Source organism: Dendronephthya gigantea, unplaced genomic scaffold (genome assembly GCF_004324835.1).
Source record: "Dendronephthya gigantea isolate DGI-Jeju-01 unplaced genomic scaffold, DenGig_1.0 000027F, whole genome shotgun sequence".
NCBI classification, from domain to species: domain Eukaryota; kingdom Metazoa; phylum Cnidaria; class Anthozoa; order Malacalcyonacea; family Nephtheidae; genus Dendronephthya; species Dendronephthya gigantea.
This window is the reverse complement of record NW_021163037.1, coordinates 1,130,070-1,145,547: the sequence shown is the minus strand read 5'-3', so window position 1 is coordinate 1,145,547 and position 15,478 is coordinate 1,130,070. Positions and strand designations below refer to the sequence as shown.

Sequence of the window (15,478 nt, the reverse complement as noted above, 5' to 3'; positions counted from 1 at the left end):
TCAAGTTAATGGTTTGCCTCGAGCGAAATAGGGGATATTAAACTAAAAAAATAAATGGAGCCGCTTTTTTGTGAACTCGCTTGCCTGCTTCGATGCTTGATCATTTGGACAATCGTGGAGTTATAAATTCTACTGCTAATATTACTGCTAATTTAGTTAATCACTTAATTTACAGGGGGTGAATTACGCAATATCAACAAAAAATGTTCTGGGACCCCCTGTAGCTACCTTGGCCCTGGCCTCTGCCGGCGTTTTACTTGGAGCGCTAATATGAAATGCAGTGCTAGTGCATGTATTTATTTAAATCTTTACGTCGGTTTAATTTTGAATATAAAATATGCCGTGTAATATAAACAATATATATTCACTTCATTGACCAATCAATTGACACGCAAAATTTCTGGATACGCCTACATTTTTAATAACCACATCAGTCGTTTCTTCAATCGTTGACCGTAAACGTTGATAGTAAACTGTTGCAGACTTGTAGTTATAAGGTATAATAAGGTTGTCTAAGATGTCACAAGAAATAGTGTTGATCACAGGCACTTCCTCCGGCCTTGGTATGTGTGCAGCTGCAATGCTCGTCAAACATCCAAGTCAGAAGTACAAAGTGTACGCCGCGATGAGAAATACAGCGAAGAAGGACGAGCTACTGAAGAAGGCGGGCGAATGCGGCGAAAAAAATCTTGTTGTCATTCAACTGGACGTATGTTCCGACGACTCAGTCCATGCTGCCGTAAAGGATATCCTCGACAAGGAAGGCAGAATCGATGTATTGGGTAGGTGTGCAGAACTTCTAGCTTTGGGCGAAATCTAGCGTGTTAATCTTGCATGTTTGCGTAATTGAAAAATGTTCGTTTGCTCACCACAATAATGCTGTAAGTACTCGTATTCAGAACTCCTATATATATAACCCAGTTGCAATTGTATCCATGCATCATTATACAAACTGCCATGCAGTAAAATTTACAATGTAAAACACAATGAGAAATGTGTTGGAAGTCAGGCACTGATGTGCCTTTCATCTGTGAGATTGTGATTGCATGTGTTTAAATAGGACGATCCGTCTGCAAACAACTAAGCCTTCTTTTTAAAATTGAAATACGGTTTAATTAAAATATCACTATTGGCTAAGCTATTCGCCGTATATCATCTCGTATGCGTGAGAATTTGACAATTTGTGGTGTGAATTTCATTGTTACAAAGTTCTGGCTATATTGCAAAACAATTATACAAATCGGTATTACCATTCGCTCTACTTGACCCACGTGTGTAAACTAGTGTAATTTGTCATTTGAGGTTCAAAAATTTATGGATATCAAACATTGCCTATCGAACTTCAGTTATAAAATAAATGGTTGAACCTGTGATGACCGCTGCAAAACGTTAGTCGAAAAACAAATAGTTTTACCATGGATAATAAAATCACATGGTTTAAATCACATTAACAATCATAACATAATCAAATCACATTAACTATCCATGGTTTTACGGATATAATTGCGAGAATGAACAATTTAATTAAGATATAATAAGTGTTATAACTTGTGTTAATTTGCCTGGATTTAGTAAACAACGCTGGTATTGGACTGTTAGGAGTACTTGAAGAGCAATCATGGGAAGCCATCATGAATACATTTAACACAAATGTGTTTGGTGTATTTCGAATGCTCCGTGCCATTGTTCCATCGATGAAAAAGAAGAAGAAAGGTCGTATCATTAACATCAGTTCTATTGGAGGATTACTTGGTCTTCCATTCAACACCGTTTATGGATCAACCAAGTATGCACTAGAAGGTATCACGGAATGCCTCGCCCCGCAACTTGCACAATTTAACATTCAGTAAGTAAAATTACTCATTAATACATGGATATAGACATTACATAGCAATGGCGACTGCAATTTAGGATCGCCAGGAGTGCATGTTTGCATTTTGGTTGTTAAGTATTATATCTAGGTTATATAATATACAATTGCCCTGTTGGCATAGCCGCTATATACGGGCTATGTTATTAGACTCATTGCTATTAGATCTGCAACTGATTAATGTATTCCCCTTTCCCTAGTGTTTCAGCCGTTGAACCCGGACCGATTTCCACGCAGTTTGCGCCTACAGCCTTTACGCACATGTCCGCATTTCAACCAAAAGACGAGCCAACCAAGGCTTTGTTTGACAAATTCGTCGAAGGTTTCAACACAACGTGGATGATCGAAGGAGTGTTACAAAGTGGCGATGAATGCGCAGAGTATGTCCTGAAAGCGATTGTGGACGAAAAGCCGCAAGTACATTATCTCACTAACAAGACCCTCGAAGAATCAGTGAAAGTGAAGTTCAACGATATGACTGGAGAAGAATGCCTTAAAAGAAGCATGAAATACATCTCTTAGCTATACTCCACGAACTATCGTAAACTTTCAGACCACTCCTTTTCCCCCTGTTATAGCCGCTTTCATGCAAACACCACTGTATAGAGAGAAAATAGATAAAATACGAACAGTCAGCTTCATACATATTGTTTATTTTATACTATATACCTTATATTGTCTCCTATATCCAAAATTGATTCTAAACTTAACATGCAGCTTTTACCCACTTCCATGCATGTACCGCGCCACATCGAAAATAATTGAATTTGAAAATAATGCTGCAAGAGTGCTTGATGAGAGTTCATTACGAAATTGCAGTGTTAAAAATTCCTTAACAGCTAGTAACTGCTATACTGCATGCATGCATGTGAATGACGTTGAACCTCCGGAAAACCACTATACCCATAGCAGCTGACAATAAAAGCATATAAAAATAATCGAAAGGCCTAGGTGAAATGTGAAAGTATGGTCAAAATAAGACGAAAATGAATTTGTGATAATTTCGAATGGCCCATTAGAGAATCGTCGTCATACAGACTATCTAGACGATAGTTTTGCGTTCCAAGAACTGCGCATCATATTTTATAGTTTATATTATAGTTTTAACTTTAATACAAACTAAAAATTTGTGTTATCGGAACAAATAATATCTTATATCTCTATAAAATATGATGAAGCTATTGAATAAGCTAAGAATTGTACGGAAGCTAAAATCTTCTAATATTTTTCGGCTAATAATTGTCTTCTAATCGTACGGAAAAATTTTGTTCTACCCGAACAGCTGGGAATTTGTTGCGCATGCCCCATGCAATTTGGCTTCATTGCGAGCTGCATGGGTACGAGATTGGATTTTGCCCAGGAAAGAGTTCTGATGATTTCGTCCGGCAAGGAATTGTGAGGGGAAGGTGTCCTTTTGTAGTCTAGTACAGACTGGATAGTTCCTTAACAGTAAATCGCAAGGAAAGTTGGATTTTAAAAAAGGGTTCCTTGATCCTTGATTTCGGATGTTCTGCAGATATCTCCCAGTCAAGTTTCAGTATATATAACTTAACCTAGCAGTGACTTCAAACTTTATTCTATTGAGGAAACCATATTAAGCTTCCTAAGATGAACCCGATATCTCATGATCGACAAAAGTATGATTACACCCCGTATATAGACGCAGGCATTTTAAAGTTCAGAGAAAACAAATATACCGAGGCCTTGATATCTAAATATGATATCAACGGAAAATGAATTCAACGATCGTTTGCTATATATTCAAGACGTACATTAAACCGAGGGTCGGTTGAAGGCGTTTTTGAGATAATGATACTTAGGCCGAAAACTGAAGAATATGATAATAAATAAAATTAATAAATTCAATTAAATTTAAAATTTTGGTGCCATCTTTTAAACATTTTGAAGTTGAAGATCAGTCATATTATTTTCACATTTTTTAATACTTTTATGTAAAGACTGTTTCACAGACTTTCTTGATCATGTGACATGAACACTCGAGTCCTCAAATAATCAATTTTTTCATCGGATAAGAATCATAAGATAATAAAAGTGGATAACTAGTTGGGTGACACATCCTCCTCAAAAAAACAAACTCAATCTATCTAACGACGCTTTTGTCATAGTTCCTAACGAAATTAGGCATGATACATATAGTGTTCTCGTCAATATCGCAAAGCTCCGATTGAATACGAATCATGAGGGAACTGAATTTGCTGTTGACCTGTTGTTGTTGCTGCAGTCTTTATATATAGTTTCTCAAATTGCGAGAAAACACTTTTTTTAAAATCCACAATATGATAATATTGCTGCTACACTCATGCATAGAAACGGCAATTAATAAAGATGTTATAAACTTCCATACTATTTCTAACTAGAATGCATACTATATTTCCAAAGAATATAATCATTTATGCATAGACAATTGCATGGCAATAAACTATGCACTCATGCCTATATTCATTGAGCCATCAATTCATACTCATATCAAGCCACCACTTCGCAGAAACGAAATTGTAACCAGACACAGTACTAAAATGCGGTGCCCGCAATGCTTGCCTAGAAATAAACGTCCGCTCATTTCTAACGACATCACCAACTTACATTCTCCTGTCGGCCGCAGCCTGGTTGGTTGGTACATTAAGGTCAAAATTGCGCCGTTTTAAAATCTTCAGAGATAAAATATTTAGGTTAAAAATACTATCTAAAAATACTATCAAAATGAAGAGAAACGTGAGACGAATGAACTGGTGTAGAGCCGGAAACTAGAAAGGCAACGATACAGAAGTCAAGGATTAAGCGTACTGCATTTTCAATTTGTTTAATAATTTTGAGCGATTTGTCATAAAGTTCGCTTATTGAAACTATACTTTAAAACCTTCGAAATAGAATATATTTGGCTCAAAGTACTATAAAATAAATCGTAATGTAAGACCGATCCACTTATTTGAGGACGAAAATTAAAAGAGAAAACCAACGATATGAAAAATATCAAAGACCAAACTTACTATTACTATATAGTAAAGTATAGCATAGTAATTTTGAGCGATTTGTCAACAATTCAATTTCGTTTGTCTTTCAAACGTCATAAATCGCTGCGAATACTCTTGTTTAGTAACATATTTAAGATCGGTAAGTATAATTTCTTACGCTAAATCGAATGGTGGTATTTTTGTTCTTCTTGGGTGCATAAAAGCAGAGATACACGCAATTATCAGAGTTTGAGATTGAAATTGAAAAAAGAGCGTTCCTTTAAAAAAGGAATTTGGCAAACGTACAACAAGATTAATAGTGATAATTAGGAAAAAATTCCAAGCATTCCAAGCATGTGCAAGGAATTTTTACTAGGCGATTAAGGAAACGTATTGATGCGAACAAACAAACTCACAGGCAGAATATAATGCGGTGCCAAACTTGGCGCGGGCACCGCAATTTATTATTTCTTATTTTTGTTGTTTTTACCTAAATAAAAAACTCGAAGTTCTTCAACTTTTAATAGGACACAATTGCAAAATCAGAACTCGATCACAGTGTAGTTCTCTTGTTCTTCGTGATCTTTAACTCATATTGTATCCCTAATATACCATTTGGTTTGGGCTATAGTGTTACGCAAAGGTTACTTCTAATAGAACGTCCCGCCCGCAACCTACATTAACGCTATATGCATGTGATCTAATGATTCTAATCTAGCCGACTCACAGTTAGCCTGGTTATGTCATTCTAACTTTAATCGTCTAGCCCCTGCCCTCGGTACGATCCTTTCTCTCACAATATACCACCGCATTATCTTTACCCTAGCTATATTAAATGATTTAAATCTGTGATTAAATAGCCCTAGCCGAGGAGCTTGCTGCTTGCATACAAAACAATGACGTTTCTAATAAGACCACTCAGGGGCTGATCCGTGGACCACCGGACAGACAATGTAGCAGTTTTCCTGTTGAGATTTTAAAACGTCGTTGTAATGAAAGGGAATCAATCGTCGATTTCGTCGTTTTAGAAAAAGAGAGGGATTTGAAGAACTCCCAATGCGTATATTTATTCTCATTATACCATTTAATGGTTTTTTAAGCAGGCCACAATCCTCTGCGGGGGAGAATGAAATGATGCTTAGTTTTCATCAGGTTCATTCACAGCTTCTTCTTTTTATCTGTTGAATGATGTTTGTTGCGCATAATTATGCTTTCTCCAAATGCTGCGAACCGGAACGCTATCAGACGTAATTCTGTCCAAGATCGCAAAGATGATAGACGGCGAACGATAACTTGTCAAATGCTATACGCTCCATTATTAACAGCAGCTAACAGGTCATCTGGTGCTGCGTCAGTATCGGATGTTTTCCCAGCGATAATTGATACCAGATCCTGATATGCTTCGAGTATTTCGCTTTTTAGTTTGCATATGCAATACAACGATCGATATAGCTTACCGTTTGCTCGCATGTATATGCAAAACAGCGTCTAAGTATGTGTCACGCACGTAGATTAATACATTAGCATGCCATAATAGGCCATAGAATCACTTTGAATGTCCATGCACGCGAACATCATGTCGGTGTGGGAAGTTATGACAGATGTCACACGCATTGTCGTGTATTGAAAAGCGATCTAATTGACGCACAATAATCAGTTATATACTCCGACGAATATTACATCGTAAGAGTGGCTGTGATTCGACTTCACGTGGTTTCTGGCGATGATTATCAACTCCTATATATTATATAGCGAAGCTGAATTGAAATAAACACGCTCGATAGTTCAAACGGGGCATATTATTCCCCGCGGGGCCTTGTATTGTTAAGCGTTTTTCGCGTATTTTTATCTTGTGCAGGTGAGATATGTGTTTGTATGTATGTGTGCGGTGACGTTCTCAGTGTGTTTTGTGTCAGTTAAGCTAGTATGTGTTCAAGATAGCAGTACAGACGCTATGAACGCGACCCGAAAAGGGCAATCCAAAAGTTTTACCGCTTCATCTTTCCTCTCTATTCTTTGCAGATGTGACAGATACTTCTTCGCCTCTCAAGTTCGTTATACATTGTCTGATTATATTTTCATTGAATTTGCAAGCGACGCCCCGTTATATTAATTACAACGTTGATCTCAAAGTCAGATTTGTTGCTGACCTATTTTATCATCTGGGTAAAATAACACAAGCTGCCGTTTGTTCGAAAGAGGGCATTCAATTTTCCGTACTCTTTTAGACGCTCGATACTTCATATTAGGAAGGGGCGCGTTGTTATGGGGGCTTTCAAGAGCTTACCTAAACGCGCTCGTCGGAGCGAGTGCGACGAAGACGAATCTCGTCAACAGATCGTGCTGTTCACGGGTTCCTCGGAGAAACTAGCCATATCATACGCGCTTCGACTCGCGTCGGATTCTCAAAAGCGCTTCAAAGTTCTGGTTGCCGTCTCATCACTGTCCAGCGGTGAGAACCTCAGCGACACGAAGATACTGAAGTACCTAAACACAACGTTGTTTATGCTTAAAATGGACATTTCGTCGCAGGAGGACGTACAAAAGGTTGTCGATCAGATTAAGGAGGAAGACGGATATATTGATGCTGTAGGTAAGGACGCTTATTAATATGTCTTAAATATATATTAGGAACTGCTGACAAATAAACAACGTTGTTTGCACCTGTTCATGTCAAAGAAGAAAGCATCGCAATTGATCGCATTATTTGTAAGTCGGTACATATAAACAAAAATATTATAACCAAACATCCGACAAAAAATCACTATTGATTTTCTGTGCGTCATTATAGTTGTGCAGCTATGTGTTGTGTAAAGAGTCGCGCTACCATTAACCTCCCCCCCCCTGCTTTTCCCCCACTCTACGGTCCTGTTTTTCCGAGCGTTGAAGTTTTGATTGATAGTGTCGGGCGGTGGAATGAAAATATCTGAAATGAATTTTGAAAATTTCTTCGGTTTATATATAAAAAGTATAAAACTGCTTTCTAAACGCGGTCACATCTGGTTTTTCAGAACAATTTCTTATTATTAGTCCTTCAAATTAAGCCAAATCCTTGCCAATATCTTTACACTTCTCACAATCTGTTTCACGAACATCGTGTGTAAATAGTGGGTATAAATTTTTGGTGGTTGGCCCTTGGTGTTGTGTAATCAAAGAAATGTAACAAAGATTGTCTGATGAACTCCCTTGGATATTACTGGAATAACGCCATACAGAGACATTTAATCCGGTCAATATGAGAATACATTGTTACTCAACTCAACGAATTTTTTGCTTTTTGCAGGCTGCAGCGCTGTTTCGTATATAAATACATGCAGTTAGTTTAAGTTTAATCATACATTAAGCTTCATCGACCATAATTGTAAAAAGTGAGCGCTAAAATAGTATTTTGAAAATCAGTTTACTCTCCACAATGGTATAGCTGCATGATATATTCATATTTTCCCACAAGGGTTCAGATGTCAAACTTAATTGAAATAGCTGATATCGACATTTGATTTGTGGGATTATTTAAAAGTTGGTTTGCCACGTTTAATGTCCCCCAAGGCCATAGAAATGCGATATTCCCATCATTCCCTTTGCGCTTACAATGCACAATTTAACGAGGTCAACAGAGGTAGCTGGATATATTGACAAAACGCACGCGGGTATTACAAACTTCTATCAACATGTCTTCGCGTCCAGACCTTCAGAACACGCAGGCCGGCATTTTTCGAGAACTCGGTGTTTTTCCAAAAATAAACTGTAAAAAATTCAGTAAAATCCACAAAGCTTGGTATTGCAACATCACTTTCCCACTTCAGTAATCAGTTATACTTTGGTGTCGTGCCAATATGAAGTGTTTTTGTTTATGCCTATATATATATATATCCAAAATCCTCCAGAGTGGTCTTCAAACTTGATTGATATTTGATACCATTGAGGATTTTCCTTCCACTGGTGTCGAAGAATACCAATTTTTTACTTCTACAAGTATATATAAAAATCCGCGTGAGCAAAACATGAAACAATGAGGGCTAAAATGCATGTCTACTGTATATAAGAAGTATGTAACATATGTTGACGTTTATAAAACATTTAGTTTTAGGCGCTTTTATGTGAAGATTGATTGTTGTTCTATAGTCATAGACATAGACGATTATCGCGCATGCATTACTGAATGTGGACTTATATTTACAACAATTTACTATACTCTATAGTTCATGAAAAATATATGACACGACGTATATAACTTTTGTCTATAACATAACCACAAAGAACAAATGAAACTCTCGATTCGTAAGCGGCATTACTTTTTTCCGGACAGCCTAATATCTAATCACACCGCGCTATCTATTTCTTTACCATAGAGCTGTTACTTAATGCTTATATAATCTTGTCTGGCGTGCATGATAAACACGACCGGCGTAAACCTCAAAGACAATGTGTTCATGATAAAAATATAACACTCCTCGAATCACGAGTTTCTTCGGTGATATTAACATATTTCTGTCGTTGTTTTTTTCAAATCTCGGAATGAGGAGTACTTTAACTCTTTAATTTTCTTGGTATCATATGACATACGTTGTGGAGTGCGCGCATAAATCATATATGCATGCCATACAGGTCAAATACAATTTGAAAACTGCATGCATGTCGCCTTTTTCTAGGTTTATACCTCGGCACGTCTGTACTAAACTTTGCGATCTCTTTTTTAAACGATACTATACTGAAATAAATTATTTGATTTCGAGAATTTTGATTTTTGTGCGAATTTTTTAAACGTATGTCTTTGTTAAAATATTTAATTTATATATATCATATATATGAAATTAAGGCAGACGAATAGGTCAAAAGACGGGTTACAACTACACTATACAGTTGATTCTTTTAATGAGAGAAAATACACATTTTCCTTATGCTATAAAGCAAGCTTTCCACCGTTCTACCTTGGCGACATTTCAGTGAAAACTGAATGAAAAATGTAGCAGCGGAATTGAATGTCAACGCATGCACATCTCTGTCATCTCATTGTAAGTTGAAAGGTATTCTCAGAAATGCTGAAGTTTATACTTGATGGAAAGACGCACAAAAAGACATGCACATGTTTATTTAGACATTTTAAAGGTTGTCAAATATAAGTATGATTTTGCAAAGATCTTTAAGACTCCTTTTACGTCAAGTGAAGATAACGCGAAGCTCAACTGACAATCGTCTTATAGGCTTTTAAAGCTTGAAGAAAATACAAGTATTGTCTTCTCGGCTTGTCGGTAAATAAATATCTACATGTGACTATAGATATGTCTTTTTTATATTTGTCTACCCGTCTTAAGTTACACTAATGAGCCCTTTAAACACTGAAAAAGTTTTTAATTAAGTTGGTGTATTTTTGTAGCTCTCGACAACACGACAACATGCGTAAACAGACAAGGATTTAATTACGAACGCCCGCGTTCATATTGATACGAGTACTGTAGAATATATTCTTTTTCATTGGCTGGATGGGAAAAATCGCTTGCTCAACAGCTGTTCTGCCACGGTTTTATGCACAGATTAAAAAATATAGACGTATAATGTCGGAATTATATACATAATTATGTACTTTCTCTTCGAACCCGTCCGCATGTGATTGGCTGTCCCAACAAACGTAAAATGTTTAGTTTTTTGGCAATGCATAGCTACATGTCGAATTGAGATATTCATATGACGTACATTATATGCAATATATTTATATGCAATACTTCATTTCCAACCACTGAACATCCGAACTTAATAATCCTCTTCCACAATCCACATATTCCACACTAAAAAAGAAACCGCGTGTGACAATGAGCTTACAGCAGCGAAGCCAGATTGATGATTTGTCATTTTTTGATAACTCGAAATTTGCATAACAGGACAAAATCGTCAGGCTGGTTACGCCACTGTCAGAGCTTAGCTTCCAGGCGAAATTTTCAGTGGTATTCTTTTTGCTCGAACATGCCAACACGATAAGGGGAGTTAATAACTTTTAGCGGTAGATGAAATTTTTTTCATTCGTTTTTTGACATTTACATTTTTTATGTCGAATGATTCGTTTTGTTTTCAGATCGGATTATATCACATTTGATGGCAGCGCATTCGATTTGCCTAAATTTGGTTTGCGTAAAAGCTTTGTCGCTAGTCAACAGAAATCTATTTCAAGCATTTAAATCTGGATTCTTCCTTTGATTTAAGATGATTCCAGAGGAATAAATCATGGGAAAGTATATTTTTCCTCTAAACGTTCGACGTTGTAGATTTCGGTCCTATATTTTCTGACGATTATGGAAAAGTTCGACATTTTACACATAGGTGTTTGTGTTCCTAGAAAAATTACAATTTCCTAAAACATGCAAATTTTATACAAAAAAGATTTTCGGAATCTACTAAAAGGCGAATTCCTCCCCGCTGCCACTGGTAAAATTGCATGTCGCGGGAATAATGCTATTTAGTTCCCAAGAATTTACACTAGCGCTGTGCAATCACTGCAATGAACTAAAATGAAAGAAGGTTCTACATTGTTGAACGTTCTAAAGGAAAAAAATAAGCTTTCCATAATTTATTCCTATCGAGCCACCTTAATAGGTTTGTTACATTACACTAAAATTCTGCAAAGAACGTGCATCACAGGCTCAAATTAACGTAGCCATGCATTCCCGTATCAGGAGTTCATACGGGACCGGACAACTGATTTAGGACCGATCGAATTCGCCTTGTTTCCACGTGCGAACACGTAGAACCGGTCGAATTTTCATTTGTTTTCACCGTGTGAACACCTGAACCGGACGAATTCGAGCACCGGTCCCGTGTGAACTCCTGATACGGGAATGCATGGCTACGTTGTCCGGTCCCATGTTAACTTGGATTTTTTTCCAGTCTTTCTGCCCCCGGGTGATTATCCCGCGACGCTGATGTATATTATTAATTATAAAATAGCTGCTCACTGTATATGAGGTATTCCGCAATCTGATTGCATGGTCGAGCTACCCACCATATATCAGCTCCTATACGGTGGGTTGCAAAACCAAAGAAAAAGCAAAATGGCTGACCGGTTTGCTGAGGTGAAAAAAAGAAGAAATTAAAACAATTATACCACTCGCTCTCGTCGTATATAGCTGATAGCTCGGTGCTGCGCACCTTGTCGGCTATCAGCTCATATACGACTCGAGCTCGTGGTATACTGATTGTTAATTATATGCCATCATTGAGTAGAGAAATTCGACTTTTGCTTTCCCTTATAACTGTGCATGCATATCTCATTATTTATAACTTTTTAACCATAAAATATAGTTAATATGACTTTTAAAAAATCACTTTTTGGACTAATGTATACCGCAACTCGTTTCAAGTATCTATCGTCAGGTCACTGGTTTTTCAATATGATATTATATTCTTAGTGATTGCTTCGGACATCCGCCTCGCTGGTCCTATTGAAGAGCACACCTCTGGTCAAATTGAATCGCTATTTGAAAGTAATGTATATTCTACAACCCGTATCATTCGTGCCGTGTTGCCAGTATTAAAGAAACAACACCATGGTAAAATTCTGGTAACAAACACCCAAGCTGGAATATTCGGGATGCCATTTCACTCGGCTTACAGTGCTACAAAATTCGCAGTCAATGGTCTTTTGGAGTCTCTAGCTCCAGAATGTTTGCGATTTAATATATAGTAAGTACATTATATTTTTGAAATGGCGATTGAGGCATTTTCCTGTAAAACGCTCAGTAAAGTATGTTTTATGCATCAGACCCTTTACCCAGAATTTGAACCATCCATATTTACCTTCACTCAGTGCTCGCGAATCGAATATTTACAAGTGCAGCCCTATATATACCCTAGAGAATACTGTTACGGAATGGCGTTTGAGTTTAAAAACATTGACCCAAACGTTGCCCTTTGTCTTATTCTTCCCCCCCCCCCAAATTATTTTTGGAGGAAGGCCCCAATCCACTAACCGTATTCTTTCTAGGAATGGACTTAATTGAGAGGTGAACTGATTTAGTTGTAGCTATATAAAATCGATCCTCCCTCAAAATGGGTAGACAGATTTGCGGAGATGTTTCAACAGATCCTAGACTATGAGATTGTTAGAGCAATGAGACATTTCAGTACCGATTTTACCAAAATTCTTCAAATGTTGGCTGAACGTTCGATTCATACGTCATTTTAATTCTTAACCTTTTCACACATTGCGCATGCGTAATACATTCTATTCATTTTTCACTATTATACTAGTATATCAATTTTGGAAACGAGTCTTTCAAACGAATCAGACAAAAACGCGAAGGCCATACGACTTGCAATGGAAAACGACACATCAGCGTTGGATGGCGATACTGTGGACTACTACGAAAACTTCAACAATCGTCTGAAGAAAAATAGATCTTCAGTGAAGAAACCAAACCCCATGAAGTTGGGGGACACCGTAAAAGACATATTACTGACTTCAAAGCCACATTTTCGCTATCAGATTAATCGTGTTTGCAAAGAAGCCGTAAGACAGAAGCTGACCGACGAAAGTGGCGATTCTTATATTGAAGAGGCGGCAGAAAAGTATCTGTGATTAACCTCTCTAGAAGTTGATAAACGAAGAATTAGAGCGAAGAAAATAAGAAGAGGGTGCTATCAAGCATGGCTTACCCCTTTGGGTTCCCTTCTCTCCGAAAATACAATTTATAAACTCTCTTTAAATCAAGTACCTAAGCTCCTGCTATACAAAAGGTTTACTCATCGATAAAGAACCTATCGCATTCCCTATAGCAAAAACAACATGCATGCCTGCAAATTAAAAAACCCAACCGTTCATAGAAAATCAGAAATATTGTAAAACTTAGATGGAGAACGGGTGAAAAGATGTCTTTCGGTTCTTTTTAGATTTCCTATGAGATCTCAAGAATATTTCCTTGCATGTCATAAATATTTTCGTCTATTAGTAAAATGCTGTCCCACTACAGCTTTAAGTGTAATTCCAAAGTATAATACTATTGAACACTTAGTATGATACTAGAACTTGGTTGACCGAGTACAAGGACTGGATCCGTATATTGACCAAGTCTATGTAGGGCTGGAACATTTATTGTCATGCATATACTAGCTATATCATGGGAAAGGATGAATTTTTCTCTTGAATTATCAGTATTCCTATTGGTAATAATAAATCTCTGGATTCATTTGCCCAATCTGTTTTTTCCATTCTCCGAATTCATTATATACACCAAAAGTATCTAAAGGCGCATATACACCACGCGCAATTTTAGGTTTGGTACGGATGAAATTTGGACCATCTATTAAGGTGGTCTAAATTTCACCATTCTCAATTTTATCCGTACCAAAAGGCTGAAACGGGTGAAATTTGACAATTTTTTCGGTACCGTACCAAAATATTGTGCGTGGTGTAAATGGGAGTCAAATGACGACCTGTTTGCTGTTGAACTTCTCTTACAGTAATTTTCGTAAATTGGAAGAAAATTGCCCGCAATGACGATATATGAAATGGCGAATGATTTCCACTACACTATATACATTATGACAAATATTAGTCATATTTCCTATTATTTAGGTGATTTGAGAAATCCTATTTGTGATTTGTCAACGGCGAATAAAATTGCATCATAGATAAAACGTTCGTATTTAAATCGGATAATTAAACATAACCGCAACGAGACGATTCCATTCAAATGTGGCTTTTTTCAGTCATCCAGAGACAACATTTGTAATAGTGGGTGAGTATGCAGGGCCGTAGTTAGACCTCTTAATCGACGTATATATTCATATATTCACGTTTATCTAACGCAGGAACAATAGCGTACAAAAGAAATCAGTCGGGCATAAGATAAATTTATGGATATACACCCTCCCCCCACAATTAAGATTCTAGCTACGGCCTGTGAATATGAGTGCATACATGACAAACATGTCTGTCATCTCTTTTCTATTAGCTGGGAGGATAGGTTTTTTATTTGAGAGAACGTCAAATCTTTTTATCTATTGATTGCTTTAGTTTGGAGCATTATGTCTACGAATTCCATTTCATTGCCTGCATGATTTTTTTTGTTTCTACACCGACGACCCACGCATGTAATTCCTTATTGGTCGGTGGTAAATTAATCACCGGAACTGATGAACAATTTCCTGATCGTGGTAATTGTCGTATTCGTTATTTTTGGATGTAGCTTTGAAGTTTTAACCGAGAATTGTTGGGCCTCCCAAATTTATTTCATATCGCATCTAGGCAATGTAAAACTAATGACTTTCTTTGCCACAAAATACTTTGCAACGTAAGGCTCTCGGGCACAGTTAAGATTGCTCTTTTGAGGTATACATAACACTGACTTATTTCAAATTGCGAAAAAAATGTTCGTCCGACCGAACACCGTTTGACTTTTTAGTTTGTATTGAAGTTTGTCAACGCTAATGTTATGTATTATGTATATTCAATTGCCCACTACTGGAAATAGTGGTTGAAGTTTTCTAGGTGCTAAGGTGTTCTAAATCTAACTTATAAAACAGAAACAACAGAAATTAGATGAATTTATATGCTGAATTATAGTAGAAGGTCAAAGGTGTTTTGCTACCTTGGAGTAGATAAATTATATAGCATCCATTTCTCAGACATTCTGACTCCGCAAATGAC

At 37.0% G+C, this 15,478-nt stretch overlaps 2 protein-coding genes across 2 annotated transcripts; both read left to right on the top strand.

Moving 5' to 3' along the window:
• The first annotated feature begins 434 nt into the window (after window positions 1–434).
• LOC114523499 (retinol dehydrogenase 8-like) lies at window positions 435–2,501 on the top strand. Its single transcript, XM_028544442.1, has 3 exons — window positions 435–782; window positions 1,573–1,846; window positions 2,071–2,501. The coding sequence occupies exons 1-3, from the start codon at window positions 518–520 to the stop codon at window positions 2,390–2,392; spliced, it is 861 nt and encodes a 286-aa protein (XP_028400243.1). The 5' UTR covers window positions 435–517; the 3' UTR covers window positions 2,393–2,501.
• A 3,730-nt stretch (window positions 2,502–6,231) lies between these two features.
• Window positions 6,232–14,104, top strand: LOC114523386 (retinol dehydrogenase 8-like). Its single transcript, XM_028544283.1, has 4 exons — window positions 6,232–6,700; window positions 6,865–7,435; window positions 12,240–12,513; window positions 13,081–14,104. Exons 2-4 carry the CDS (start codon window positions 7,108–7,110, stop codon window positions 13,406–13,408), a joined length of 930 nt encoding a protein of 309 aa, XP_028400084.1. The 5' UTR covers window positions 6,232–6,700; window positions 6,865–7,107; the 3' UTR covers window positions 13,409–14,104.
• Window positions 14,105–15,478: the final 1,374 nt, after the last annotated feature.

Bases quoted from the DNA above. Each gene is read 5' to 3' on its own strand.
- LOC114523499 (XM_028544442.1), top strand. From the start codon at position 518: ATGTCACAAGAAATAGTGTTGATCACAGGCACTTCCTCCGGCCTTGGT. The intron at 783-1,572 runs GTAGGTGTGCAG...GCCTGGATTTAG, and splicing joins AGGCAGAATCGATGTATTGG to TAAACAACGCTGGTATTGGA. The intron at 1,847-2,070 runs GTAAGTAAAATT...CCCTTTCCCTAG, and splicing joins CTTGCACAATTTAACATTCA to TGTTTCAGCCGTTGAACCCG.
- LOC114523386 (XM_028544283.1), top strand. From the start codon at position 7,108: ATGGGGGCTTTCAAGAGCTTACCTAAACGCGCTCGTCGGAGCGAGTGC. The intron at 7,436-12,239 runs GTAAGGACGCTT...TTATATTCTTAG, and splicing joins CGGATATATTGATGCTGTAG to TGATTGCTTCGGACATCCGC. The intron at 12,514-13,080 runs GTAAGTACATTA...CTATTATACTAG, and splicing joins TGTTTGCGATTTAATATATA to TATATCAATTTTGGAAACGA.